This window comes from Myotis daubentonii, chromosome 2 (genome assembly GCF_963259705.1).
Source record: "Myotis daubentonii chromosome 2, mMyoDau2.1, whole genome shotgun sequence".
NCBI lineage: Eukaryota > Metazoa > Chordata > Mammalia > Chiroptera > Vespertilionidae > Myotis > Myotis daubentonii.
The window spans coordinates 571,457-599,436 of NC_081841.1; the positions used below are offsets into that span (position 1 = coordinate 571,457).

The following is a 27,980-nucleotide window of genomic DNA, read 5'->3' on the forward strand; positions in this document are numbered from 1 at the left end:
ATGGAGCCGGGGGAGAGGAAGCGGCTCCTGTCCGCCTCCTCGGAAGGAGACTGGAGAGAGGAAAACAGTCAGTATTGCCCGCCCGCCGCCCCGGTGCCGTGTTTCTGTGAAAATCAGACTCGCTGGTGTTTCTCTGTCTGCTCCGTGGACTTGCCCTGTGGTCCTCCGGGGCTTGGTGGTCAGTCTGCCCACCCCGGTCTCCTGGCTGCTCCTGGAGGCCGGTGCGGCTCCGCGGCTGTGGCTCTGCCCTGCGGGCGCCGGCGTCGAGTGGTTGGTCTGCACGCGCGCAGACTCTGGGTCCGTCTGGGCGAGAACTCACATCTAACGGGTCTTCCCGCCGCGACCGTCCAGCCTGGTGGTGCCAGGTGCAGGGACGCAAGACCTTTTTAATGCCGTTGTCGGCGACATGTTCAAGTTTCATTTTCTCAGCGGTTCTAGTGTGTTTAGAAAAACAACTGATTTCGTTTTACTGACGTGGAGTTTGGTGAGGTTCCTGAACACACCCACGAATTGCAATAGCGAACAGATTCCTCCAGACTTGTGCACACTCATCTGCAAACCTGTCCCCTCTTCATCATTTTATTTCTTTTTCTTGCATTATTGCTTTGGCCAGCTCTTTCCATGGAATGTTGAATGCAGGTGGGAGAGTGGACATCTTTTTTGTTGTTTTTTTCCAAACGCAGAAGGAAGGTGCTCAGTATTTCACCACGAAGGATGATATTGCTGCACACGTTAAAGACGGTTCCCTTTTTTACCTGGTTTACTAAGAATTTTCAAATGAACAGCTGTGACATTTTACCCCACACTGTCCTCTGCATCTATTGAGATGGCAATGCATAGATTTGTTCTTTCGGCTATGAGTGTGGTGGGTTACGTTGAAGGATTGTCAAATATTAAATCAACTTTGTACTCATGGACTGAACTCCACGTGGTCCTGCTGTTTTGTTTCATATGTCACTGGATTTGACTAAAATTTTTTCTGTTTACGTTTTTTATGATTATTAATTTTTTTGAGAGAGAGGAAGGGGGAGGGAGAGAGAGAAAGAAACATTAATGTGCGGAACATACATCGACTGCCTCCTGCACACCCCCCACTGAGGATGGAGCCCTAAGCCCCTGACGATGCTCAACCAATGAGCCGCTCAGGCAGGACTCGCGTCTCTTTTTACGAGTGAGATCGGCCTTTACTATTCCTTTCTTGTAGCATTCTTGACAGGTTTGGGTGTTAAACTTATGGCTTCATGAAAAGAGTTGAAAAGAGCCCGGTTTTCCCATTCAATGAAAGGCTTTATATAAGATTTCTTAAAATTTTTCATTGTTTTTCTTTTTTTGGCCGCTTTTTTTTCTTTATGTATATTTTTCCCCTTAAATGTTTGGGAAAATTGACCTGTGCTGCCACCCAGACCTTGTGTCACTTGGGAATTTCTTTAACAGAAACAGGCCCGTCCCGGTTCCTGTCATGTCAGTGCGGTTGAGGCCGTTTGACAGGAGCTGCCAAACTCCTGGCACGCGGATGCTCGTAGGACCCTGTCATCATTTCAGTCCCGCGCGTCGGTCCTGCCGCCCCTTTCCATTCTCGCTGCTGGCAATCCGTGTTCCCCTTCTTCTTGACCAGCCTCGGAGAGGTTTATCCGTTAAAAAATGCTTCCCAGATCCAACTTTTGGCTTTGCCTGTTTCTCTAGAGTGCACCTGCTTCTCATTTCATGGAAGCCTTACCTTCTTTTTATTGCTGCTGAGCTCCGACCTCCTTCTCGTTTGATTGGTCTCTTTCTGGCCTCTTGAGATGGCAGCTAGATAACGTTCAGCTTGTTTTCTTTTCTAACTGACGCACTTAAGCCGGCACCCTTCCCCCTGATCACCACGCAGCTGCGTTGCCGTGCTCTGATGGGTCACATTCTCATTCTCATTTAATTCAGATCATTTTGAAATTGGCTTTGATTCATGTTTTATTTTAAAAGAAGGCTGCGGCCCTGGCTGGTGTGGCTCAGTGGATAGAGCGTTGACCTGCAGACCAAAGGGTCCCGGGTTCGATTCCGGTCAAGGGCACGTGTCTGGGTTGCAGGCTCCTCGGGCCCCGGCCCTGGCCCTGGTCAGGGCTCGTGCAGGAGTCAACCAATCAATGTGTTTCTCTCACATCGATGTTTCTCTCTCTCTTTCCCTCTCTCTCCCTCTCTCCCTAAAAATCAATGGGAAAACATCCTCGGGTGAGGATTAACCACCACAACAAAAAATATCTATGTAATATGCATTTCTTAAATAAAATAAAAGTGGGCCGCTTACTTCTTGAACGTTTAGGAAAATTTCTAGTTGCCTTTTTGTTATTAATTTCTAGTTTGATTCTCAGCCCCGAAACCCCCGTGTCTGGGGTGGGCACCTGGCATGCGGGAGATTTATTACTTGCTTGGGGCGGGGGCATCGAAGGGGTCAGGGGTCCTTCTGACACCGGCTGTTGCTTTTTGAAATTGGGGTGACATTGGTTAATAAAGTTATACAGGTTTCAGGGGCACAATTCTGTGACTCATCATCTGTATATTGTATTGTGTGTTCACTACCCCAGGCTGAGTCTCCTTCCCTCACCATTGATCCCCCTTCACCCTCTCCTACCTCCTCCACCCCCTTCCCCTCTGGTAACCACCACACTGTTGTCTGTCTGTGAATTTTCCCCCCTTAATCCCTTCACCCCTTTCACCCAGCCCGAAGCCCACCTCCCCTCTGGCAGCTGTGGGTCTGTTCTCTGTGTCCATGAGTCTGCTGCTGTTTTGTTCATTAGATTCCACATGTAAGCGACATCGTACGGTGTCCCTTTTTCTCTGGCTTATGTCACTCAGCACAGCATTCTCCAGGTCCGTCCGTGCTGCCGCCAGAGGTAAGAGTCCCTTCTTCCTTACGGCGGCCTAGTGTTCCACTGTGTGGCTGCACCACGGCCTTTCCCCCGCTCGTCTGGTGGGACTTGGGCTGCTTCCAGACCTTGGCTTTTGTAAGTGAAGCTGCTGTGCACACAGAGGTGCATGTATCCTTTCGAATTAGTATTTTGGGGGCTCTAGGATCTACTCCCAGGAGTGGACTCGATGAGTCCGGCTGATTCCTAAGTACTTTAACTCATAATACTCAGCACATCGCAGCGGCACATTTGGGGCAGCCTGCCCTGAACCCGTCGTGCGTTGGGTTCTGCTGGGATGACTAGCCCGGTTTTGTCTGCTCAGGGCATTTCCAAGGCCGGCCTCCATTTGCCCTTGATTCTAACAACAGCCCATTTTTTCTCCATTTCTAGTTTATTGCCCTGAAGTTCATAATAGCCTCTCAGTTTGTAAGCATCTGAGTAAGGGGTTTCCTGTCGTTATGGCTTTTTGATGCCTTTTTTTTTTTTATGACTCGCGTCTCCCATTGTTTATTGATCTTATGAGTCTTAAACCTTGGGCTTGGTTGATTCTCTTTATCGAATTAAAAAACATTTTCCTGTTATCCGGGGGGGGGTGCGTTTACTTGGTTCTTCCTCACATCACCTCTCTCTGGGTCTCAGCCTGTGCTGTCTCCCATAGATGCACCTGCAGCAGAAACTCCCTTCCTGAACGCAGCCTCGTGGCCCGAGCGCTGGTGTTGGCGTTCGGTTCCCATTTCGTCAGCACGCACCGCTTTCTGCGCGATCGCTTCCTCGGCCGCGGGCTGTGGGGAGCGTGCTTGCTAACGGGGTGGCTTTCTGCCCGATACTTGGTTCTGTTATCGATCCCTGACCTAACGGAGCTGGGACCGGGGGGCGTCATCTTCTCTAGGGACGATGTTGGTCGCTGTCCCGTGTCCTGGAGTCACGTGCCCGGGGCTGCGGAGCTGGAGAGGCGACAGCGACGTCGCGTTCAGATCTCGGTCCTCACCCGCCTTCGCTGGCGTGTCTGTCCGTGGCTGTGAGGACTGAGCTGCTGGGTGTTTGCACCGGCCCGGCTCCCCTCCCGCCCCCTCCTGCCCGGCTCTGTCTGCATGGACTCGTGTTCCCAGCGCAGGCGTCGAACAGGTGGAATCAGGGAGCCCCTCGTGTGGGCCCAGATGTGAGCTTGCCGGTGTGTTTCCCAGCCTGGGACCTTGGCTTCCGTCACGGAGCAGAACACGTCAGCCCTGACAAGGCCCTGCTCGCCGGTTTTCACTCCGATGGCCGCCCTCTGCAGGCCGCTCCATGCCTTCTCCTGGGCCGCGGGCTCAGCTCCCTCACGGAGGCCCGGACGCCGCAGATCAGCTCTGTGTGGTGCCCAGCGGGGCCGTGGGTCCCTCGCTCCATGTGGCAGGGCTTCGGGGTTGGGGTCTGAGGCAGCCGGCCGTGTGGACGTGGGCCTCTGGGGCCCAGGGTGGAGGGGGCCCCAGGAGGAGCAGGTGGGGGGTCTGCTGGCCTCCCACCTGCGATGCGCCTTGGCCAGCAGGAACGGTGGGTGCAGGGGTTCGTACGATCCTGTGCACTGTCCAGGGGGATTTAAAGCCACCGCCAGGAAGAGGTGGCCGAGGGCGTGGACCAAGCACAGAGGTCTGGGGTCTGGGAGGGTAAGGGGCTGCCATGAGGAGGAGCTGCCAGGCCCCGGGGAGTGACGGGGACCATGCATGACTTAGCGTGAGCGTGTCTGGTGGAGCCCCGCAGACGGGTGGAGAGGGGGCTGTGGAGAGAGGCAGGGGCAGGATGGGGAGGGTGCAGGGGGAGGTGTTCGTTTTCATGTTGAAGGTGTTTACTATGAAACTCACGGTGGCTCGTGGCCGGGGTCACAGGAAGGAGCCGAGCGGGGCTGGTCTCAGGCAGGGCTGGCCCAGGTCAGGCAGCGCTGGGGGCCCCTGTGCGGAAAGACGGTGCGAGGCTGAGCTGTGGGGGAGCGTGGGGAGGGGTTGTAGCCTGGAGAGGGGGCTGGGGAGATGCAGGAGAAGGGCTTGGGGGTGAGAGCTAGAGGCTGGGGGGAGGGGTGCATGGGGGGTCTGGGGGCAGAAGTGGGGCTGCACCTGCCGCTCAGGGCTGTGGGGCTCCTGGGTCCGCCCTGAATGGAGGACGGACTGGGGCAGGGTTGTGGGCAGCTGGGCCTCTGTGAACGCGCCTGGTGTCTCCGTGGTGAGAGCACCCATTTGCCTCCATATCTGCTTTCTCTTTTGCAGAATTGAAACGAGGAGACTCATCTGCCTCCCCCAGATTGGACAGATACAAAATGGCGAGACAGCTGACGGAAAAGGCAATCAAGGTAAATGGGGACTCGGTGGGGAGGGGCCGCCGTTTAGATATGGAATTTGATTTTGGAATTTGGGGAGTGAGTCCAGAGCTCTGACACCCAACACCCACTCCCGGCCGGCCTGATCCCTGGCCCCCCAGGCCTGGTCACCACGTGGAAGCTTGTGTTAGAGTTACTTTAAAAAAATTTTTAAATTGATTTCAGAGAGGAAGGGACAGGGAGAGAGAGAGAGAAACATCAGTGATGAGAGAGAATCATTGATGGGCTGCCTCCTGCACGGCCCCTACTGGGACTCGAGCCCACAACCCAGGCCTGTGCCCTTGACCAGGAATGGAACCTGGGGCCCTTCAGTCCGCAGGCCAACGCTCTATCCACTGAGCCACACCAGCCAGGGCTAGCGGTACCTTTTATTTCAGCCGGACGCTGGAAATACTCTCAAGACTGGGGACGTGCAGACACAGGAGGTGTGGAAGCCTGTCCCAGGTCCCACCACGCGGCCTCAGGCCCTGGGCACACTTCCGGGCCAGGGTTCTGTGCCAGGGACAGGCTCGTGATGACCCGGAGCCCGTGTGCCGGCCCTGCTCCCAGGCCCCTCTCGGGGACGCGGTGAGGACAGACGCCACCGTTTCTGTCCTCGCGCAGAAGGCCGGGAGCCTGGGAGCCCCGAGGGACCCGGGCACATGGTTATGTGAGCCTGTGGGCCGGGGGAGAGGGCCCAGAGGCCAGTCTGATCGCAGCATGGCTCCGTGCCCACAGTTCCCTCCCGTCGCTGTGCCGCGGGCAGCCGGGACCCAGGACTGACTCCCGCCGCGCCGGCCGGGACCCTAGCCTGGTGTTCGGTCGTCCGTCCGGACGTTTAGGTCGTGACAGCACCTGGCTCTTTACATATTAGGATGATTCCTTCCTCCCTGATCACGGGCGACTGACAAGCCGCGTTGCGAATGTTTGTACTTTCCCCCGTTGGTCTGTCACTGACTCCTCAGCAGGTGCGTTGTGGCTGAGCATGTGTCTGTGTGAGCCACCCTGCTGAGACGCTCTGTGCCTGCGTCTGGTGAACGTAGGCGGAAGGTGGTGCGAACGCTGGCTGCACACCCTGGGCGGAGGTGCCTGTGGCCACACTGAGCTTCTGTCTGTGTCCCATCCGCACGGAGAGCAGCGTGTTAACACCTGTTACCTGTGGATGTGTCTGCTCTTCCGTTCTTCCCGTTTCCGCTGCAGATAACGGGCCGCCTGCCAACAGGTGCACACGAGCGCATCGCTGCGGGGCCGACTCTTTTCTCTCAATTATTAAATAATCGTCTTTCCTCCAGCGACGTTCATATGACCTCTTTTAATCCTCACCTGAGGACATTTTCCCATTGGTTTTTAGGGAGAGTGGAAGAGAGGGAGAGACACATCGATTGGCTGCCTTCTGCACGAGCCCCGACCAGGGCCCGGGCTGGGGAGGAGCCTGCAACTGAAGTACGTGCCCTTGACCGAATCGAACCCGGGACCCTTTGGTCCACAGGTCGACACTCTCTCTATCCATTGGGCCACACCGGCCAGGGCTGGACTGATTGCTTTTAAAAATTGCACTTCCTGCCCTAGCTGATGTGGCTCAGTGGATAGACCATCAGCTTATGGAGTGAAGGGCCCTGGATTCAATTCCAGTCAAGGGCACAGGCCCGGGTTGCGGGCTCGGTCCCCAGCAGGGAGCGTGCAGGAGGCAGCCGATGAGCGGTTCTCATCGCTGATGTCTCGCTCTCTCCTCCCTTCCTCTCTGAAATCAGTACAAACATATTTTTAAGAGAAAACTGCTCCCGCAGGATGAGCGTGCGCTGACTCTGTGCTCTCTCATTCGAGGACAAGAAGATCTTCTCCATCCACGGCCACTACCCGGTGGTGCGGGCGCTGCTGCGCAGGAAGGGCTGGGTGGAGAAGAAGCTGCACTTCCTGCCCCGGATCTCTGTCAGTGCCGACGGCGAAGGCGAAGGGGCCGCTGGTAGGTATTGAAGCCCTGGCCCTCCATGTGCGTGTGTCTGTCTCGAGGCCCCGGGTCCTGGGACTTGGGCCTCCCTCGAAGGCAGAGGACCCGCCTCCCCACGCGGGAGCCGCGCTGCCTCCCACACAGGCACCCACCGCCCAAGCCCGGGTTTGGCCACATCTCAGCGCCGTCGCCCTGGCCATCTCTCCTCCTCCTCAGCTCACACAGGGTCCTCGAGACCCACCCCCCACCTGCCCCCTCCCCGCCGCCCCCCCACCTCGGGCCCTGCCCCTGCTCCAGCCAGGACCCTGCAGGTGAGGCTGCTGGGCGGTCAGGGGCTGTCTGGCCGCTGTGGCCGCCGGAAGCGAGTGTTGGTGGCCAGGCATTCGGCTGTGACGCGTGGATGCCCCCATGTTGTATTTGCAGAAAGTAAACGTCCTGAAAGCAAAGAAAGCCAGGAAGTGGCCTTCGAGGAAACGGATGACATCCACGACGTGATGGTAGGTCCCCTGCGCGAGGCCCTGGGGGACCCAGGCGCAGCCATGGCATGGGGGGCGGGGGACACAGCCTGTCACGGAGGCCTCTGCACCAGCCGCTGCAGAGCCCAGCGGGGGTCAGACAGCCCACAGCCGGGTGACACGCTGCAGGACACCCATGTGTGTGCACCCACGTGTGTATACCCATGTGCGTGAGCTCATGCAGATGTGTGCACGTATGAGAGCATATGCGTGTGCATGTGTACGTGTGTGAGCACATGCATGTGTAAGTGTGTGCACGGGTGTGCATAAGCACGTGTGTCCTGTGTGCCCGTGTGTGAGCCGACAGGCTGTGTCTGTGACTGGAAACGCCGCGAGGAGCCGGCAGGAGAAGGTGCCTCTCACTGTGCTGGCTGAACAGTGACCTCTGAGCAGAGCTGGACCCCAAACAGCCCAGCTGGTGACCTCGATTGGGCCGGGGTTGGGGGGCAGCTCAGCCCGCAGTGCCAGTCCTGAGAGCCGGTGCGGAGACCCAGGCGCCCTCATGCGGGACTCGGGGGAGGGACAGGCTTAAAACGAGGCCACAAGCGTTTGCCGGGAGAACGGACACTGGATTGCATTAGGCCTGCGAGGAGCGGGACCCTGGGCCACGCCCCCCCTCCCCGCGCATGGTGGCCCCGCAGCGGGTGTGATGGGGGGCGGCGACTCCCCCCGTGGCCCCGCCAACTGGTGGGACAGGACGCGGGTCCTGATGGAGGCCTCCTGCCAGTCCAGGTTGGTGCGAAACGAGGTCCCCTACTTCCTCTGGACGATCAAAAGGGACTCCATCGACTACCACAGCCTGAGCGGCGACCAGATGCTGAACCACTACGGCAAGACAGCGTCCTTCACCACCAAGGTGAGGGCGGGCACGGGGCGGGCGGGGCATCGCGGGCCTGGGGGGAGGGGAGCACACGTGACCAGTCGCCTTGGGGTCCTCCTCGGGCTCCTCCCACCCCCCCCCGCCCCCGGCAAACGCCACACTGTGCCAATGTCCACAGTTGCAAGCACCTCCGGACCCACCACCTGACGCCCAGCACCCCCCCAGGGGGTGCCCCTCTCCGTGTCCCTGGGTGACCTCTCCGTGTCCCTGGGTGCCCCTCTCCGTGTCCCTGAGTGACCTCTCCGTGTCCCTGGGTGCCCCTCTCCGTGTCCCTGGGTGACTTCTCCGTGTCCCTGGGTGACCTCTCCGTGTCCCTGGGTGACCCTCTCCGTGTCCCTGAGTGACCTCTCCGTGTCCCTGGGTGACCTCTCCGTGTCCCTGGGTGACCCTCTCCGTGTCCCTGGGTGACATCTCCGTGTCCCTGGGTGCCCATCTCCGTGTCCCTGGGTGACCTCTCCGTGTCCCTGAGTGACCTCTCCGTGTCCCTGGGTGACCTCTCCGTGTCCCTGGGTGACCCTCTCCGTGTCCCTGAGTGACATCTCCGTGTCCCTGGGTGACCTCTCCGTGTCCCTGGGTGCCCCTCTCCGTGTCCCTGAGTGACATCTCCGTGTCCCTGGGTGCCCCTCTCCGTGTCCCTGGGTGCCCCTCTCTGTGTCCCTGGGTGACCCTCTCCGTGTCCCTGGGTGACATCTCCGTGTCCCTGGGTGACCCTCTCCGTGTCCCTGGGTGACCCTCTCCGTGTCCCTGGGTGCCCCTCTCCGTGTCCCTGGGTGACTTCTCCGTGTCCCTGGGTGACCTCTCCGTGTCCCTGGGTGACCCTCTCCGTGTCCGAGTGACCTCTCCGTGTCCCTGGGTGACCTCTCCGTGTCCCTGGGTGACCCTCTCCGTGTCCCTGGGTGACATCTCCGTGTCCCTGGGTGCCCATCTCCGTGTCCCTGGGTGACCTCTCCGTGTCCCTGAGTGACCTCTCCGTGTCCCTGGGTGACCTCTCCGTGTCCCTGAGTGACATCTCCGTGTCCCTGGGTGACCTCTCCGTGTCCCTGGGTGACCCTCTCCGTGTCCCTGAGTGACATCTCCGTGTCCCTGGGTGCCCCTCTCTGTGTCCCTGGGTGACCCTCTCCGTGTCCCTGGGTGACCTCTCCGTGTCCCTGGGTGACCTCTCCGTGTCCCTGGGTGACCTCTCCATGTCCCTGGGTGACCTCTCCATGTCCCTGGGTGACCTCTCCGTGTCCCTGGGTGACCCTGAGGCCACAGAAGCGCCTCCTGTGGGTTCACAGCCCAAGCCTGAGACGGGCTGGACCCTGGCTCTGGGTCCCGGGAGGGGCTCTGGGTCCCGGGAGGGGCTCTGGGTCCCGGGAGGGGCTCCAGGCCTGAGGAGGGGTGGCCCCCCTCACCTGCGTGGTGACCTATAGCTACAGGGACAGTGACAGGGGCTCTGTAAGGGACGGGCACATAGAGCCTGCACACCCGTCACGTCTTCCCTCACCTTCCAGCCCCACGGCCCCGCCTACAGGGGGGCTGTCCCCCACTTGCCCTTGGGCTCCGGCTCAGGGGAGGGGCCCGCAGGTCCCCCTGGGTGAGGTTGGTAGAGGGCTTCCCTGACAACGGGGGGGCCAGCCCCTCAACAGGCAAGGACAACACAGGAGGGGGGGACGAGGCCACGCTGCCCATGGCTCTGTGTGGGGGTCCAGCCCCCTGCGTCCTCCCAAGGCTCAGGGCATGGCCTCCTGTGCAGTGTGGGCGACACTGTGGGCGCCCCAGCCAGGCTGGGCTCCCTGCAAAGACCCCCGCCGAGTGGCCGTGAGGGGCTCAGCTTCCTTCCACACGGGCGGCGGCTGGACCCCGGGAGCAGTTCCCCCAGGTCCCTGGAACCGCAGATGGTGTCCCCCAGGCCGAGCACGGGGACGGCTGCGGTAGCCCCTCCCACTGCCCCGCTGCCCGTGCCCTCGGGTGGTCCCTGCCCGGAGGAGGCCCAGAGCCCAGCTGGCCAGGGTGGGCGGGGCTGTTGGGGGCGTTCTGCAGGCGCGGGGAGGGGACAGGCGGGGGACGGCGGAGGGGAGGGGGGCGCCTGACTCTCGCTCTCTCTGGAGATCGGGCTGTGCCTGAACATGAGGAGCCTGCCCTGGTACGCCCAGGCCAACCCCGACGCCTTCTTCCCGCGCTGCTATGGCCTGGGCTCCGACAGCGAGAAGCAGGAGTTCCTGGGTAGGTAGCTGGCCTGTGGCCCGGACCGGGACCCACGGGCCCTCCCTGCTTCGGGCTGCGGGCCTTCGGGGGGCGTGGGCGGCCGTGGCTGAGGGCCGGTCTGGGCCCGGAGCTGGCGGGCATCTGCACCACCCGACCCGGGGCTCAGCTCCATGCATGGCGAGGCCCTCCAGGCGCTTTCGCGGGCAGCGTGGGCAGGGGGCTGGCGGGGGCCACGGGGCTGAGTGCGCTCGGAGCTGCCGCCTCGTCTGGGGGCGGCGCTGGGACCACGTGGGGCCCACGGGCTCTGGCCCAGGATGAAGGGGGCTCCTGGTCGACCTGCTGAGAGGCCACAGGAGAGAGAAGGTGGTCAGGGCAGGTGGGGCCGGGTCTGAGGGGCGACCGTGTTTCCTGAGCACCGACCTGGGGCCATGGAGATGTGGCACCTGCCCGGCACCCTGCCTGTGCCCTCACCCACCCGGGCCCACCGGGAGCAGATGCCCAGGCAGCGTGACGGGTGCAGGGTGGCCTGGAGGGGCCTGGTGGAGCCCTGGAGGGCCGGGCAGGAGAGAGGGGCCAAGGGGAGCCGGCCAGCTGGAGCCGGCAGAGAGCAGGGTAGTGTAGGGCTCAGGGACATTTGTTCTGGAGGAGGAGGAGGCCTGGGCTTTGGCGGCCCTGGGCCGTGGGGGGCAGCAGCCAGGGGAGCTCAGGTTCTCAAAGCTCCTGGGCGGCAGCAGCTGCTGGGTGGACAGGTGGCAGGTGGGCAGGGGCCGGCCTCCACTGAGGGGTGAAAGGAGCAGGTTGGGCAAGAAGGTGCTGGAATATGCGGACCCCAAAAAGTCACAGGGTAGCGCCTGGGTGGGGGGCGAGAGCTGCCTGCTGTGCTGGACGGGCCACGCAGGCAGGGCTGTCCGGGAGGAGCCCTCGGGGGGTGGGCTGAGAGCCTGGAGCAGGGGAGGTGGTGGGGCTCCTGGACCTCGGTCCTGGGGGGCAGGTGGGGCCGTGGCTTCTGCCTCTGGGCCTCACCCGGTGTGCTAGGAGCCCCTCTGCAGAGCGGGGGGCTGTGGGACCCCTGGGCTGGGGCCGCTGGCGAGGGCCCAGGTCCCGGGCCCAGCGTGGGCAGAGGGGGCGAGGCCTCGGTGCCTTTGCAGATGACTTCCGGCGCACAGCGGCCTCCAGCATCCTCAAGTGGGTGGTCAGCCACCAGCACTGCCCCAAGAGCCACGCCCAGAGCAGGCCCAAGGAGGCCCAGGACGCGGACCCCGGCAGCCAGAAAGGTGAGTGACCCCTGACCCTGACCCCACTCTGTTCCCACACTCCCGGAGGCGAGCGCTCCGGGTGCCAGCGGGGCCTGAAGACCCCAGTGAGGCTTTGGTGCTGGTCCACGTGAACGAAGCCGTTTTTAAAAATACGTTTTCATTGATGTCAGAGAGGAAGGGAGGGGGGAGAGAGAGAGACTTCAACGATGAGAGAGTCATCAACAGCTGCCCCCGCACGCCCCACGCTGGGCTCGAGCCGCAACCCGGGCCTGCGCCCCGACCGGGAATCGAACCGGGACCCCCTGGCTCCTAGGTCGGCGTTCGACCCTGAGCCGCGCCGGCCGGGCAGTGAGGCCGGTTTAGGTCCCAGCAACACCGAGGGGAAGGGCAGCGTCTCATGCTCCCCCCCATGCCGGGCCCCCCACCATCCGTGAGGGGCGTCGGGTGCGATCGCTGAGCCCGTACGGACACGTCACTGTCACCCCAAGTCCATAGTTTGCATCGGGGTCACCCCGGCTGTTAGATGTGTGAGGCACGTGCCCATCACCACGGCGCACACGGGGTTTCACGGCCGCAACTGCTCCGGTTCTGGCCCCCCCCGCCCCCCCCCTCCCCCCCCCCGCCAACCACGGCCCCAAGCGGCGCCTTTCCACGCCCGCGGAGTCGGAATCACGCTCGGCGGCTTCTGCCGCTGGGACCTGCACCTGAGGCCCCCGCGCGTCCGCGCCGTCCGTGGCTCCGTGGCTCCGCGGCTCGTCTCCTCTGGTCTCTGGATACCCGCCCCCCCGGGCTTGGAGCGCGGCGTGTGCTCCCATCACCTCTGAACCGTGTCCCGGTGCCTCCGAGTTCCGACAGTTATGACCGAAGGTGCCAGCTTTCGAGAAGACACGTTTTAACTCTTTACGTAAATCCCAGGCGCGGGGCTGCTGAGCAGGGCGCGGGCGGGTGGTTCTGTGAGGAACTGGCGGCTCCCACCAGCAGGGGGCGGCTCCGCCAGCAGGGGGCGGCTCCCGCCAGCAGGGGGCGGGCTCCGCCAGCAGGGGGCGGACTCCCACCAGCAGGGGGCGGCTCCGCCAGCAGGGGGCGGGCTCCCGCCAGCAGGGGGCGGCTCCGCCAGCAGGGGGCGGGCTCCCGCCAGCAGGGGGCGGGCTCCCGCCAGCAGGGGGCGGCTCCCGCCAGCAGGGGGCGGGCTCCGCCAGCAGGGGGCGGCTCCTACCAGCAGGGGGCGGCTCCGCCAGCAGGGGGCGGGCTCCCGCCAGCAGGGGGCGGCTCCCGCCAGCAGGGGGCGGGCTCCCGCCAGCAGGGGGCGGCTCCGCCAGCAGGGGGCGGGCTCCCGCCAGCAGGGGGCGGGCTCCGCCAGCAGGGGGCGGACTCCCACCAGCAGGGGGCGGCTCCGCCAGCAGGGGGCGGGCTCCCGCCAGCAGGGGGCGGGCTCCGCCAGCAGGGGGCGGACTCCCACCAGCAGGGGGCGGCTCCCGCCAGCAGGGGGCGGCTCCCGCCAGCAGGGGGCGGACTCCCGCCAGCAGGGGGCGGCTCCCGCCAGCAGGGGGCGGCTCCTGCCAGCAGGGGGTGCCCTCAGGCCCCACCCGCACCTGCAGCTGCCGCTGTGGCTCCCGGCTCCGCAATCTGCCTTCGCCTTTGGCCTGCACAGTCGTTTTCTTCGTGTGCTTTTTAAATTATTCTTTTAAGATTCTTTTTAAAACATACATTTTTATTGATTTCAGAGAAGAAGGGAGAGGGAGAGAGAGAGAGAAACGTGAGAGGGAATCATGGATCAGCCGCCTCCTGCACGCCCCCTACTGGGGATCGAGCCCACAACCCGGGCCTGTGCCCTTGACCAGAATCGAACCCGCAACCCTTCAGTCCGCAGAGCGATGCTCTATCCACTGAGCCACACTGTCCAGGGCTGCCTGGTTGTTTTCTGTTTTTTTTTTGTTGTTGTTTGTTTTTTTTTTAAATTAAATCTTTATTGTTCAGATTATTACATTTGTTCCTTTTTTTTCCCCCCCATAACTCCCCTCCTCCCAGTTCCCGCCCTACCCTCCGCCCTCACTCCCCACCCACTGTCCTCATCCATAGGTGCACGATTTTTGTCCAGTCTCTTCCCACATCTCCCACACCCCTTTCCCCCCCAAGAATAGTCAGTCCATTCCCTTTCTAGGTCCCTGATTCTATTATAATCAACAGTTCATTCTGTTCATCAGATTATTTATTCACTTGATTCTTAGATTCACTTGTTGATAGATGCATATTTGTTGTTCATAATTTGTATCTTTACCTTTTTCTTCCTCTTCCTCTTCTTAAAGGATACCTTTCAGCATTTCATATAATCCTGGTTTGGTGGTGATGAACTCCTTTAGCTTTTCCTTATCTGTGAAGCTCTTTATCTGACCTTCAATTCTGAATGATAGCTTTGCTGGATAAAGTAATCTTGGTTGTAGGTTCTTGGTATTCATCACTTTGAATATTTCTTGCCACTCCCTTCTGGCCTGCAAAGTTTCTGTTGAGAAATCAGCTGACAATCGTATGGGTATTCCCTTGTAGGTAACTGAGTTTCTTTCTCTTGCTGTTTTTAAGATTCTCTCTTTATCTTTTGCTCTTGGCATTTTAATGATGATGTGTCTTGGTGTGGTCCTCTTTGGATTCCTTTTGTTTGGGGTTCTCCGCGCTTCTTGGACCTGTAAGTCCATTTCTTTCACCAGGTGGGGGAAGTTTTCTGTCATTATTTCTTCAAATAGGTTTTCAATATCTTGCTCTCTCTCATCTTCTGGCACCCCTATAATTCTGATGTTGGTGCGCTTGAAGCTGTCCCAGAGGCTCCTTACACTATCCTTGCATTTTTGGATTCTTTTTTCATTTTGCTTTTCCGGTTGGATGTTTTTTGCTTCCTCGCATTTCAAATCATTGACTTGATTCTTGCGCTCCTCTGGTCTGCTGTCAGGCGTCTGTATAATATTCGTTATTTCAGTCCGTGTGTGCTTAATTTCTAGTTGGTTCCCCAATATAAGATCGAGGGTCTTATTAGTTTTCGTGTAGATCTCATTAAGTTTATCGGCAGCTTCTAAACAGTTCTTGAGAGACCTTAAAAGTGTGGTTCTGAACTCTATTTCTTCCATTGACAATTTTGTCCTGTTTCTTTGTCTCCGCATTTTGTTATGCTTCCTTGGTGCACCCCCTAGTGGTCTTTGTTCGCAGTCTTATAGATAAATCTTGATTGTTGTAGCTAATTCCAGGGAGGGTTTGACCTCCAGGCCAAGTGGCTATGAGAATCAGCTGTGTCAGCAGTGAGAGAACTTCTGTCCTCTAGGGAGGTGCTAATCTAGCCTTTGCCTGAGGCTATCCGGCAAATGGTTCTGCGCTGGGCTTGGGCGGGGTGGGTCGCACAGGATCAACAGGGTGGGCCGGAGAGAGCAGTTATGGCGGCTCTCAGTCCTGTCCCAAGGGGCTCTGCCTCTCTGAGTCCCAGCACCCGCTGCAAAGCTGGGAGAGAAAGCTGCACTCGCTCTGACCGAAGCCAGACAGTCCCGCTTCTCCCGTTTGAGTCTGGGTCCCTAAAGACTCGCCCGGATCTGGAGCTCAGAGTCTGCGACTCCCTCCCGATTGAAAACAACAACCGCGCCCTCCGCCGCCAGCCCGCTCCGCGCACTCCGCACCTCAGAATTTGACTTCAGCACTGCGCCTCCTCTGAGTGTCCGTATGCGTTTCTCTTTCCTCCTAGTTGTAGGACTTCCACTCAGCCAGCGTTCCTGTGGTTCTGGGTGATGTCCCTTCCGTTTTTTGGTTTCACTTTTGAAGTAGTTGTTCAAAGCAGCAAACTCCGGCGTTAACCTATGCCGCCATCTTGGTTCTCCCTGTTTTCTGTTAAAAGCCAGACCCGGTGTCCTGGGCAGAAGGGGGAGCACAGACAGGCCTGAGTGAGGGCGCGGGATGTGGGGCGGGTGCCCTGGGCCCTGGGTGAGGACCCGCTTGCTTCCCAGGCGGCGCAGGGCCGGCGTGGAATGCGCCCTCCCCTCCCCAGGCTGCTGGGCTCGGGGATCCGGCAGGAGCTGCGGCTGTTTCACCACAGCTTTGGGGGGGCCAGGGGGGGGGGCGGTCTCTGCTCTTTAAGCTCCTGGAGGTAAAAGTGGAAACGTGAGGGTTCCCAGGCGGAGCCTCCAGCCCCAGCCGCTGTCCCTGCCGTCGGTCTCCGGGCCCGGGCGGCCGCTGTGCGTGTGCCCGCCCACCGGGCGCTGCAGCTCCAGGGACGGCTGTGCCCGGCCCCTGCTCTGAGGGTCTAACCACTTGGGCCCCCGGTGTGCTCGGCTCTGCTCGTGGTTGATGTGGAACAGGGACTCCTGAGCCCCTCGTGTCAGACCGAAGCCGGAAGCGCCATTTTTCACTTTAAAAAGTAGTCATTTGCTGTCATTGTCACCTCAGCACGGGCTTTCGCTGCCGGCTGCAGCCTCTGCGCCCAGCCCATGAGCGAGCCTCCCCGGGCGGTGCCTGGGCTGGCCTGAATCGCTGGGCGTGCTCTGCACCCCGGGCTGCCTCCCGCGCGATGCCTCTGGGACGCCTCGCTGCCCCGCGGGCTTGCGGGCATCGCGGGCGCGCAGTGTGGTCACTGAACGCCAGGCGAGGGCCGCTGCCGGGAGCTTGTAGGAAGTGCCACCGCGTCCCACCCCGAGGGGCTGAGCCTCGATGGAGGCAGTGGGGGCGCTGGTGGGCGCCCAGCAGTGGGAGGACCCGAGGGAGGGGCGGGCACCTGCCCAGACCCGTGTGGCCCCAGGTGGCCGCCTGAGAAGCGGCCCCCGCGAGGCCGGCGGCACCGGGGCGGCGGGGCCACTCCACGTGCCTGCGCTTGGTTTCAGCTCCCGAGAACGACCCAAAGCTCCTGGGCCTCCCGGGGCAGCTGGTGGACATGGCGTGCCAGGCGTGCCAGGCCTACCTGGGGCAGCTGGAGCACGAGGACATCGACCTCGCCCAGGACGCCGCCACGGACCTGACGGAGGAGCAGTGGAAGGAGCTGACCCAGCAGTACTACGCCCTCATTCAGTAAGAGCGCGGCGGGGGCGCGGGGACGAGGGGAGGCCTGGGGACCTCAGCCTCCGGGCGTGAGGGTCACCGTCCGGGCGTGAGGGTCACCGTCCAGGCGTCAGGGTCACCGTCCAGAGTGAGGGTCACCGTCCGGGCGTCAGGATCACCGTCCGGGCGTGAGGGTCACCGTCCGGGCGTCAGGGTCACCATCCGGGCGTCAGGGTCACCATCCGGAGTGAGGGTCACCGTCCGGGCGTCAGGGTCACTGTCCGGGTCGTCAGGGTCACCGTCCGGGAGTCAGGGTCACCGTCTGGGCGTGGTTAGAGACTCCTGTCACCTGTGAAAAGTGCTCCCCATTATCTCTCAGATGTGGCTCCTGCTCCTCTCTGGCCTCCGGTCACATGTCGGAGGGTGTGTCACGTGTCCCCTTGCTCTCACTGAGCTGAGCATGGACGCTGGTCCTGCCCCGCCTTCAGGTTGGGCAGTTCTGTCTCCTGTCGTCTCCAGCCTGTTCTCAAACCGCCCAGTGCCGAGGCCGCACCTGGATCACCCCTTGTCTCTGCTGTTTGCTGGAGGTCAGGGTTCCCGGCTCCGCGGTGATGGTGCTCCGGGCCTCGCGTGTGAGCCGTCCCGGCCTGGAGTCTGTGCCGCCGGAGAGAGGGTCGCACTCCCCTCGGCTGTGGGTGGATGTGGAGCTGACGCCCTCCCCGGAGAGCAAGGGGACGGGGCGGGCGGCGGGTTGACATCTGCTCACTCTGGTGTCGAATGCCTCCACAGTGAAATCAAAACACCTTTGCAGCCCGGCCAGCGGGCTGATTGGTTGGCGCGTCGTCTGGGGCCTAGAAAGGTGACAGGTGTGATTCCTCGTCAGGGCACATGCCCAGGTTGGGGTTCCATCCTGGTCCAACCAATTGATGTTTCCCTCTCCTCCTCCCCCTCCCCCCTCCCCCTCCCCCTCCCTCGCTCTCTAAAAATCAGTAAAGACGTATCCTCAGGTGAGGGTTACTTATGTATTTATTTATTTATTGTAATCCTCACCGAGGAGTGAGGATATTTTTTCCATTGATTTTTAGAGAGAGTGGCAGGAGGGAGACAGGTAGGGAGGGAGAGAGAGACATCGATGTGGCAGAAACAGCTGGATTAGTTGCCTCCCACGTGTGCCCTGACCAGGGGCAGGGATTGAACTTATACCCCAGGTACGTGCCCTTGACCAGGAATTGAATCTGTGACCCTTCTGGGTGGCCAGCGCTCTAACCACTGAGCCACCGGCCGGGGCCAATCTTCTTTTTCTACTTGTTGCAGCGGGCGTAACGGCCGGCCACCGCTCACTGCATGCTACTTAAATGAGGTCTCCTAATCAAGTATTCTCCGTCATTTTATTGTATCTCCTACATTTGGTTTTTAGTTACACGTCTTTATTTTTTACTTTTAGGATTTACCTCCCCAAAATTACAAAACATTGATTTTTTTAAAAAAAATGTTTTTATTGATTTTTAAAAAACATTTCTTTATTTCAGAGAAGAAGGGAGAGGAAGAGAGAGAGAGAAACATCAATGATGAGAGAGAATCATGGATGGGCTGCCTCCTGCACGCCCCCTACTGGGGATCGAGCCCACAGCCTGGCCCTGTGCCCCGACCCGGAATCGAATCATGACCTCCTGGTTCCTAGGTCAAGGCTCACTCACTGAGCTGCCTGGCCGGGCCAGGCTGGCGTTTCACCAGGAGGTGCCCATGGGGGGAATGCCATCCCAGACACCCCCTCCCGCGGGACACACGGGCCTGCAAGGGCCACACTGACTTGGGGCCCCACACGGGAGCCCCGCCTTAGTCTCCCTGCAGCCTGTACTGGGCCCAGGTCGACATTCGGGGCCCCAGTGTCCACGCCCCCCGGCCCGGAGCAGCCTCGCCGCCAGCGGAGCCCCAGCGCCGCCCTGAGGCCTTCTGCGCTCTCTGCCTTTTGCAGTGGCAAGGCCTTCATCTCCAACCCAAGAAGCCACTTCTCGCAGTGCCAGGCTCTGCTGAACAGGATCTCCTCGGCGAGCCCGCAGACGGAGATCGACGGGCTTCGGAACATCTGGATCGTCAAGCCCGCGGCCAAGTCCCGGGGCCGGGGTGAGTGCCGAGGAGGACGGCTGCGGGGACAGCCCTGCGGGGTGAGGAGTGGGCTGGGCACCAGGGTCCACGGGCTCAGACTCCCAGGCTCCTGGCAGCCCTGGTCCCGGGAACAGGCATCTAACAGGCCTGTCCTCCCGGCCTCTGCCCTGCGCTCTGCTAGTTCATGGGGAGGCTCCTTCCTCTTCCCAAGTCCAGGGTCTGCCGTTTCCTTGTTGATGGGACGATCCTGGCAACAGGCTCCTGCTCGCTGCTGAGTGGACGAAGGCCCACTCCTCGGGCAGCAGGGCCCACTCCTCGGGTCTCTTCATAACCCACCTCGAGCCCAGGCGCTCGGGGCGGCCCTGCGCACCTTGTCAGCCGTGTCCGTGGTGACTGTGTGTCCGTTTTATGCCTCATCTTCTCACGTCGCAGCCATGACCATGTTCTTATTCCCAATGGCCAGCGCTGTGTGCTTCTTTCTGTCTTTTTTAAAAATAAGATTTCAAGGTAGATTTGTGCTTCCAAAGAACAACTTTTGGTTACATTTTTTCTCAATGTTCTTTAAGGGACATTTCCCATCTTGGCTCTGACTTAAACGCTAAGCTTATTTATTTTCAATATTTCTTGTGCAACAAGAAACTGCAAGGCTATGAAATCTCCTCTGGATATGGCCTTAACGGCACCCTTTTATCCTATCTAATAAAAGAGAAACATGGTAATTAGCCGTACATCTGCTACTCTTCCCATTGGCTAATCAGGGCGATATGCAAATTAACTGACAGCCAAGATGGCGGCCGGCAGCCAGGCAGTTTGAAGCTAACATGAGGCTTGCTTGCTTCAGTGACAGAGGACTCCAACGTTCCCCACCTGCCACTGCCGGCCTCTGAGCTTGCAGTTTGAAACATTGTTACAAACATAGAAGCTAAACAAAACCCCAGAAACCTGCTTTCAGCCAGCCTGGATCTCAGAGCTGGAGTTGAAACAGTGTTTCGATTATAGAACACAAACAAACCAGATACCTGCTTTCAGCAGCCGAGGCCTCAGAGCTGGAGCCAAGCCTCAGAGCTAAAGCTGGCCCAGAATAAAAAAAAGAAAAAAAAGAAAAAAAAGGAGCGGTTGGGAGCTTCAGTCACCCACCAGCCTGAAAACAGCCCTCAGCCCCTCACCCAGACTGGCCAGGCACCCCAGTGGGGACCCCCACCCTGAAGGGGGTGTGACCAGCTGCAAACAGTCATCATCCCCTCATCCAGGCTGGCCAGGCACCCCAGTGGGGACCCCACCCTGATCCAGGACACCCTTCAGGACAAACCAGCCGGCCCCCAACCCGTGCACCAGGCCTCTATCCTATATAGTAAAAGGGTAATATGCCTCCCAGCACCGGGATCAGCGGAGCCGCGAGGCCTCCCAGCACCGGGATCAGCGTGACAGGGGGTAGCGCCGAAACCCCCTGATCGCCCTGTGGCTCTGTGTGTGATGGGGCGGGGCCACAACCTCCCTATCCGCCCTGCTCTGTTTGTGACAGGGGAAGGCGCCCCAACCCCCTGATCGCCCTGCGGCTCTGTGTGTGACAGGGTGTGGCGCCTCAACCCCCCCCCCCCACCACGGGCCCTGCTCTGTTGTGATGGGGTAGAGCCATAACCTCCCCATCGGCCCTGCCCTGAGTGTGAGTGACAGGGGGGAGTTCCTCAACCCCCTGATCGGCCCTGCTCTGTGCGTGACAGGGTACGGAGCCCCAACACCCGTGATTGGCCCTGCTCTGTGCATGACAGGGGGCAGTGCCCCAACCTCCCCATCGACCCTGCCTTGAGTGTGATGTGACAGGGGGCGGTGCCCCAACCCCCCAATCGGCCCTACCCTGAGCGTGACTGAAGGTGGCATCACAACCTCCCGATCCGCCCTGCTCTGTGCATGACAGGGGGCGGCGCCCCAACTCCCCAATCAGCCCTGCTCTGAGCCCGACCAGGGGCTGCACCTAGGGATTGGGCCTGCCCTCTGCCACCCGGGAGCAGGCCTAAGCCAGCAGGTCGTTATCTCCCGAGGGGTCCCAGACTGCGAGAGGGCACAGGCCGGGCTGAGGGATCCCCCCCATCCCCCAAGTGCACAAATTTTTGTGCACCGGGCCTCTAGTTTGTTATATAATGTTCTCATTTTCCTGAGCCTCTAAATATATTTTTCTTTTCATTTGGAGATTCTGTTGGCCCCTTGAATTATTTTTTTGTTGTCATTGTTTTAAATTCACAAGTGGTTAATTTTTATGTGACTTTTAAAGATCTGTTAATTTGATGTTACTGCACTCTGTCCTAAACATCATCTGTCCCGGAACATTCTCTCTCCCGGACGGAGCAGTGCTAGGCCTGGGCTCTGTCCTGAGCCCACGGCTCTGGATGGCAGCGCTGTCTGCTGGTGGCTCCCTGCTCCCGTCCCTCAGGCCAGACCTTCTCCCGCTGCACCCCCAGGACACCCCAGACTCACCTGGTCAGGACCCCAGAGCACCACTCTCCTCCTGGTCACTGGCTGTGTCCCCACCTCTGAGTCCTCCCTGCCCTCAGCTCAGCACCACGCCATTGCTGGTTGCTTTGTCCCAGCCTTTCCTTCAGGACGGCAAGGTCTCATCTTACTGCAGCTGGAGACCAGCCTCGTGTTCTTGTGAGGAAAGCTCCCCTCCACCCTCATATCAGTCAGGATGGGCCAGGTTGTGCCGCGCCCCAAACCTCAGTGGCTCTCAACGAGGCCATGAATGAGCCTCACCAAGTTCATCCCTCCTCATGCCCGTTGCCCATGCAGCTTGGCATGGGAGGGTGGTGTGGGGGGCTCTGCCCACCAAAGTCCCCCGCCCTCTACGGTGTGACACCACTCGCTGCAGGCCTCAGGGTTGCCAGGGAAAGCGGGCGCAGGTCTGTGGGTGACAGCAAATGCTGCAGCCGGAGCAGTGACGTCACTTCTGCTCAGACATCACTGCTCACGACTAGTCACGTGGCCTGACTTTGGGGGGTGAGCGTGAGAAACCGTAGCCCCCTGCAGAGTGGAGGAGGGCCAGGTGGGGGTGAGCACTAGGGCACCCAGCCCACCCCCGCTTGTCCAGTCACCCGTGGGCGTGAGGCCTCCCTGGACCCTCCCGGTGGGCGGAGCAGCCCACGCCCCTGCCTGCTGGCTTCCCAGAGCCGGCCCTGCTCCCCTGTCCAGCCATACCCGCCACTCCCTGGCCGCCTTCCCAGAGGGCCTCTGTCCCATCCTCACGTCCTCCCTGCAGGCTGGACCAGAGGTCAGAGCCCGCCCCACCCCCTTCCCCTCGCCCTCGCGCTCCCTCCCCTCCCCCAACCCCTGCCACGCTGCCTCTTGCAGACATCGTGTGCATGGACCGCGTGGAGGAGATCCTGGAGCTGGTGGCCTCGGACAACCTCTTGGCCAAGGACAAGTGGGTGGTGCAGAAGTACATCGAGACGCCGCTGCTCATCTACGACACCAAGTTCGACATCCGGCAGTGGTTCCTGGTCACCGACTGGAACCCCCTGACCATCTGGTTCTACAAGGAGAGCTACCTGCGCTTCTCCACACGGCGCTTCACCCTGGACGACCTGGACGGGTCAGTGGGCGTCGGCTCCATGGGGTGGGCCTGGGCAGGGCGCCCGGGCTGTGTCCGCTGTTGCCCACCACCCACCACATCAGGCACAGAGGGGAGGCCCAGGCCCCTGTCCCCCAAAGCCAGCGCTCCGCACGCCCACGAAGTGTGAATCTTCAGAAAATCCCGGAAGCACCCCCCGTCCCTGCGCCCCGCTTCTCCATCTGGGACCCCAGGCTGCGAGGGGGCCCCTAAAATCGATTCTGCGCAGGCGTGGCCCCGCCAGACGGGGTGAGCCCCGAGGGTCCGTCACCCTAACACCTGCGGTAGGGCAGCTCCCAGACTCTTCCGTGTGCCTGCGTCTCTTTCTTCTCCCTCTTGTGTCTCACAGAGTAAAACTTACCCACGGCCATGGGGGCGGGGGCGGGGGCGGGGGCGGGGCCTGGACCAGGTGGGAATCTTGGACACATGTGCATGGACATGACCTCGAGAGCACCCCTGGGGTTCAGGGTTCCCAGAGACGTTATTCTGTTTAGAACAAGGCCCGAGTCTAAGTGAATGAACTGGAAAGGTTAGTTGGTGAATCCTTCTCCCCAGACCAGCTCCTCAAAGGCCCATCTTATTGCCGTGGACATTGGGGAAACTGAGGCTCGGGGAGGTTCCTAGTTGGTGGCCTGGGCTGGTGGGATTTTTAAAATATACATATATTTTTATTGATTTCAGAGAGGAAGGGAGTGGGAGAGAGAGAGAGAAACATCAAGGATGAGAGAGAATCACAGATCGGCTGCCTCCTGCGGGCCCCACACTGGGGATTGAGCCTGCACCCCGGGCCTGTGCCCTGACCGGGAATCAAACCGTGGCCTCCTGGTTCCTGGGTCGACCCCTGAGCCACGCCGGCTGGGCATGGGCCTCTGACCTGGCCCTGGTGCAGTCTGTGGGTCCCCCAGGCAGGACGGGGAGCTGTTGGCGTCCCTCCTGCAGGAACCTGGTGCCAGGGGGCGGGGCCCCGGGTGGAGCTGGGGTGTGGGTTTGGGGGCTGGGGCTGGGTAGGGACTCGGGGGGCGGCCCTGACCATGGCTTGGCCTTGCAGGGCCATCCACCTCTGCAACAACTCCATCCAGAAGCACCTGAAGATCGACAAGGGCCGCAGCCCGCTGCTGCCCTCCCACAACATGTGGACCAGCGCGCGCTTCCAGGAGCACCTGCAGAAGCGCGGCCGCGGCTCGGCGTGGGGCAGCGTCATCTACCCCGCCATGAAGCAGGCCATCGCCAACACCATGAAGGTGGCCCAGGACCACGTGGAGCCGCGCAAGAGCAGCTTCGAGCTCTACGGCGCCGACTTCATCCTGGGGCACGACTTCAAGCCCTGGCTGATCGAGATCAACTCCAGCCCCACCATGCACGCCTCCACGCCCGTCACGGCCCAGCTGTGCGCACGGGTGCAGGAGGACACCATCAAGGTGGTGCTGGACCGCAAGGGCGACCGCAACTGCGACGTCGGCAACTTCGAGCTGCTGTGGAAGCAGGTGCGGGCGCCGGGCACGGCTGCCCAGCCCAGGCGGGGGCGGGGGGGCCCAGGCTCCGAACTCGGGGTGCTCCCAGGGCCTGGCCCTGCCCCCGCTGGCTGGCCCCTCATGCCAACCGAGCAATGGGGTCACTGGGCTTGTGGGGCGCCCATGGCCGCTGGGTCCTTCCCTGCCGATTCTTGCCGGGCCCCCCTCTTCTCTTCGGGGAAATCGCACCCTCAGGGGCCTCCGCAGGCCGTGGGGGCGGGGGGCTCTGTGCCAGCTGCTGGCTCTGTGGGTGGACCCTGCACCGAGGCCTCCCTGGAGGGCGGGCGGCCCAGCATCCGGCAGTGTAGCCAGTGCTTCCCCTTGTGGCCTTACGCCTGACTGGCTGCCCGGGAAAAGGGGTGCTGGTCCCTGGGGAGGGCAGCCAGCGCTCCTAACCTCGCCCCCTCGCCCCCCTCAGTCTGCTGTGGACCTGCCGCCGGTCTACGGGTCTGACCTCTGCGTGGAGGGCGTCAGCGTGCGGAAAGGCAAGAAGCAAATGCCGCCCATCCCCCACTTCAGATTCTCCCCCTCCTTCCGGGACGCGCAGCCACTGAAGGCGCGGGGCCCCACGGCCATGCCCGACCTGGCGCCCGGACCCCGGGCCATCCCGCAGCACCTGAAGCTGAAATACGGAAAGGTGGGTGCCGGAGCCCCTCCCCAGGCGCGTCTTCTGCTCTGAGGCTCAACTCGGAGACAATGAGGCCCGAACACCCGTCCAGTCGGCAGTCGCGGGGATGCAATCGTAGGCAAAGTGCACCCCCTCCCACCGGTGTGCCTGGCACAGGGAAGGCGGCGGGGGATGCTCTCTGGGAGCTGCCGGCCATTGGCACCCACACTGGTGTCTGCGCTCAGCGGCTCGGGCCTGGCAGCGGCCGTGGTTGGAGCAGGGAGCCGGCGTGATGCTGCCGCTGGCCTGAGCTCCCAGCCGGGGTTGGGGTATCCTGGCCCCGTCCCGGGCCTGGCCGGGTTGTCAGAAAAGTGGGGGTTCTGTCACATCAGTTTCAGGGGCCGGCCGAGTGTGGGGTCTCCTCCACAGGATGCGGGGGGACGCACGGTCTCGGGGCACTGGGGTCAAGATCTGAACCATCACTGGGCTCTCGGGCTCCGTTTTCTTTTTCTTTCTTTTTCTTTTTGGTGAATCTTCACCCAAAAAAAGGACATTTTTCCATTGATTTTTAGAGAGAGTGGAAGGGAGGGGGAGAGACAGGAACATCCATGTGAGAGAAACACATCAATTGGTCGCCTCGTGCACGTGCCCCAACCGAGGCACATGCCCTCGACAGGAATCAAGCCCGGGACCCTTTGGTCCACAGGCTGACACTCTGTCCACTGAGCCACACTGGCCAGGGCTTGGGTTCAGTTTTCTGAAGGATCCAACCCCATGAGGCCTGGGGCCCGTGTTGGAGCTGGGCTCAGAGCCCAAGGCAGCTGGCACTCGGCGTGGCCAGGCCATGTGGGTACCCCACTGCTCCCCATGGTGCCCAGCACACAGCAGCGGCCCAGAGAGTGTGTGTGACCCAAAGGTCTACATTTTACTAATACTTTCAAATTCTGCTCTTGACATGAGTCCTCATGGGTCTGGAGTCGATTTTTGTATACAGGGGTGGGCAAGAGGAGGTGGACAGTTGTTCGTGTGGAGCAAGGCGGGTTCGTCGTGATCCTTACAGCAGCTGTATTAGCTCTGTTTCACGTACTCACACTGTAAACCTACTTCTGCCCAGCCCTGTATGGTGTGAGGCAGGGATCCCATTTTACCTTCGTCCAGAACGACAAGATTTTTTCCCAGTTATTTATTAAAACCCACCCCCACCCACTCCACTTTTGTCCACATGCAGGTCTGTTCTGGAGGGTCCCTCCCACTCCACTGGTGAACTTTTGTCTCCTGTCTGTTAGGCACCTCAGTGCCAGAGCTGCCCCCCTGTTCATCCGTGTAAGGACCCTGTCCTTCTTGGCCTCCTTCCCTCTGTGTAAATGTCACAATCGGTTTTAAACGTGTTTCACAAAAACCCTACTGAGACTTTGTTTGGATTCGAACTGAATCCATCGATTCGCCACGGGGACATGAACTAATGGAACTGTGTTTCCCTTCCCAGGACATGATATGTGTCTCCATTTACTTAGGCCTTCGAATTGTATCACTTTCCCAACGGAGCAGACGTCTCTTGTTAGATCTCTTCTTGGTTACTTGATGCGCTGAACTATTGCACGTGTTGTCACTTCTCTAAATTCCCTCGCTGCTGCTGCTGGTAGATAAGATGCAACTGACTCTTACGCAGCATGTCCCAAAACATGTACACCAAGCGTGTCAAACTCAAAGGCTAACACGGGCCAAATAAACAAGGTTTAAGTTTATGTGGGCTGCAAAAAAACAAAAGCTTCAATTTTCATAGAAATAGAGGTTTATTTTGATAGAGATGTGCTGAATGCAAAGGACTGAAATAAATGAGTCATCATTAACATAAAATAATAGGATGTTTTATTTTATTTTATTTATTTTTTAAAGATATTTTATTGATTTTTACAGAGAGGAAGGGAGAGGGATAGAGAGTTAGAAACATCGATGAGAGAGAAACATCGATCAGCTGCCTCCTGCACACCCCCAACTGGGGATGTGCCTGCAACCAAGGTACATGCCCTTGACTGGAATCGAACCTGGGACCCTTGAGTCCGCAGGCCGATGCTCTATCCTCTGAGCCAAAGCAGTTAGGGCTAGGACATTTTAATAAACATTAATATTTTTTCTTGAGCATTAACTTGCCACACACTGACCTTTTTTTCTTGTTCTCCGAAAGCGAAATATTTCCTGTTGCCACACCAAACAAGTCAGTACAAGACTAATGACGTGGCCATCGGCTGCTAAAATATTCGCTGCTAGTGTTAGTGGAGAGAAATGGTGCGCCTGCGTGTAAGGTGCGTAAGGGAAATGAATGCAACACGATTATAGTCATCAGTCATTAGCGAACGTTGTACTTTGTTATTAATAATTATGTCTAACAGGATGTTGTAGAAATTAAGTTACGAAATTTTTATTAAGATGTTTCTTACGTGCCATTATACTGTCTGGGCCTCAAAAATATCCGTTGTGGGCCACATGTGGCCCAAGGGCCGTGAGTTTGACACGCTTGATGTACATACCCTATAACAGCTCAACTGATGTTTCTTTCTTTCTAGCCCAGCTAAGCTTTGAACAAAGGAAATTCATCCTAAAATACTTCTGGGGATTTGAAAACACAGTTGAAGTACAAACACTGCCTTTATAATTATTCAAAGTGTGTATTTTGGGGGGGAAAAGATGTATACACACTTGTTGTTGTTGTTAATCCTCACCCAAGGATATTTTTTCCTTTGATTCTTAGAGAGAGTGGAAGGGAGGGAGGAGAGAGAGAAACATCGATGTGAGAGGGACACATCGATCGGCTGCCTCCTGCACGTGCCCCAACCTGGGCTGGAATCAGGCCTGAACTCAGGTACATGCCCTTGACCAGGAATCAAACCCGAACCCTTCAGTCCGCGGGCCGACGCTCTAACCACTGAGCAACTGGCCAGGGTAGTACGCACACTTTTAACAGCTGGTAACTCACTTAATTTTCACTCCTTTTCAGGTTTAACTGATTTGAAATAATGGGTGAAGCCAAAGAAAATTTACCCACTATCTTTTTTATGGGGACACATAACAGATAAAGTTTATGATACAAAACGGGCAACAGTTGACGCGTGGAGGGCGCACAGATTCCGAGCGAAATGTTCTTGATGTTTTGATTCCACGG

General features: G+C 59.6%; 2 protein-coding genes across 2 annotated transcripts in view; one reads left to right on the plus strand and one right to left on the minus strand.

Annotated features, from left to right (window-relative positions):
* On the plus strand, positions 1–27,900 carry TTLL8 (tubulin tyrosine ligase like 8). The gene is made up of 13 exons (XM_059681336.1): positions 1–67; positions 5,120–5,202; positions 7,033–7,171; positions 7,580–7,653; positions 8,399–8,527; positions 10,642–10,756; positions 11,887–12,012; positions 16,842–17,025; positions 18,971–19,119; positions 22,444–22,684; positions 23,751–24,186; positions 24,632–24,850; positions 27,816–27,900. Exons 1-13 carry the CDS (start codon positions 1–3, stop codon positions 27,819–27,821), a joined length of 1,968 nt encoding a protein of 655 aa, XP_059537319.1. The 3' UTR covers positions 27,822–27,900.
* TRABD (TraB domain containing) overlaps positions 1–27,980 on the minus strand; it is a 255,195-nt gene that overhangs the window by 76,758 nt on the left and 150,457 nt on the right. The window lies entirely within an intron of this gene.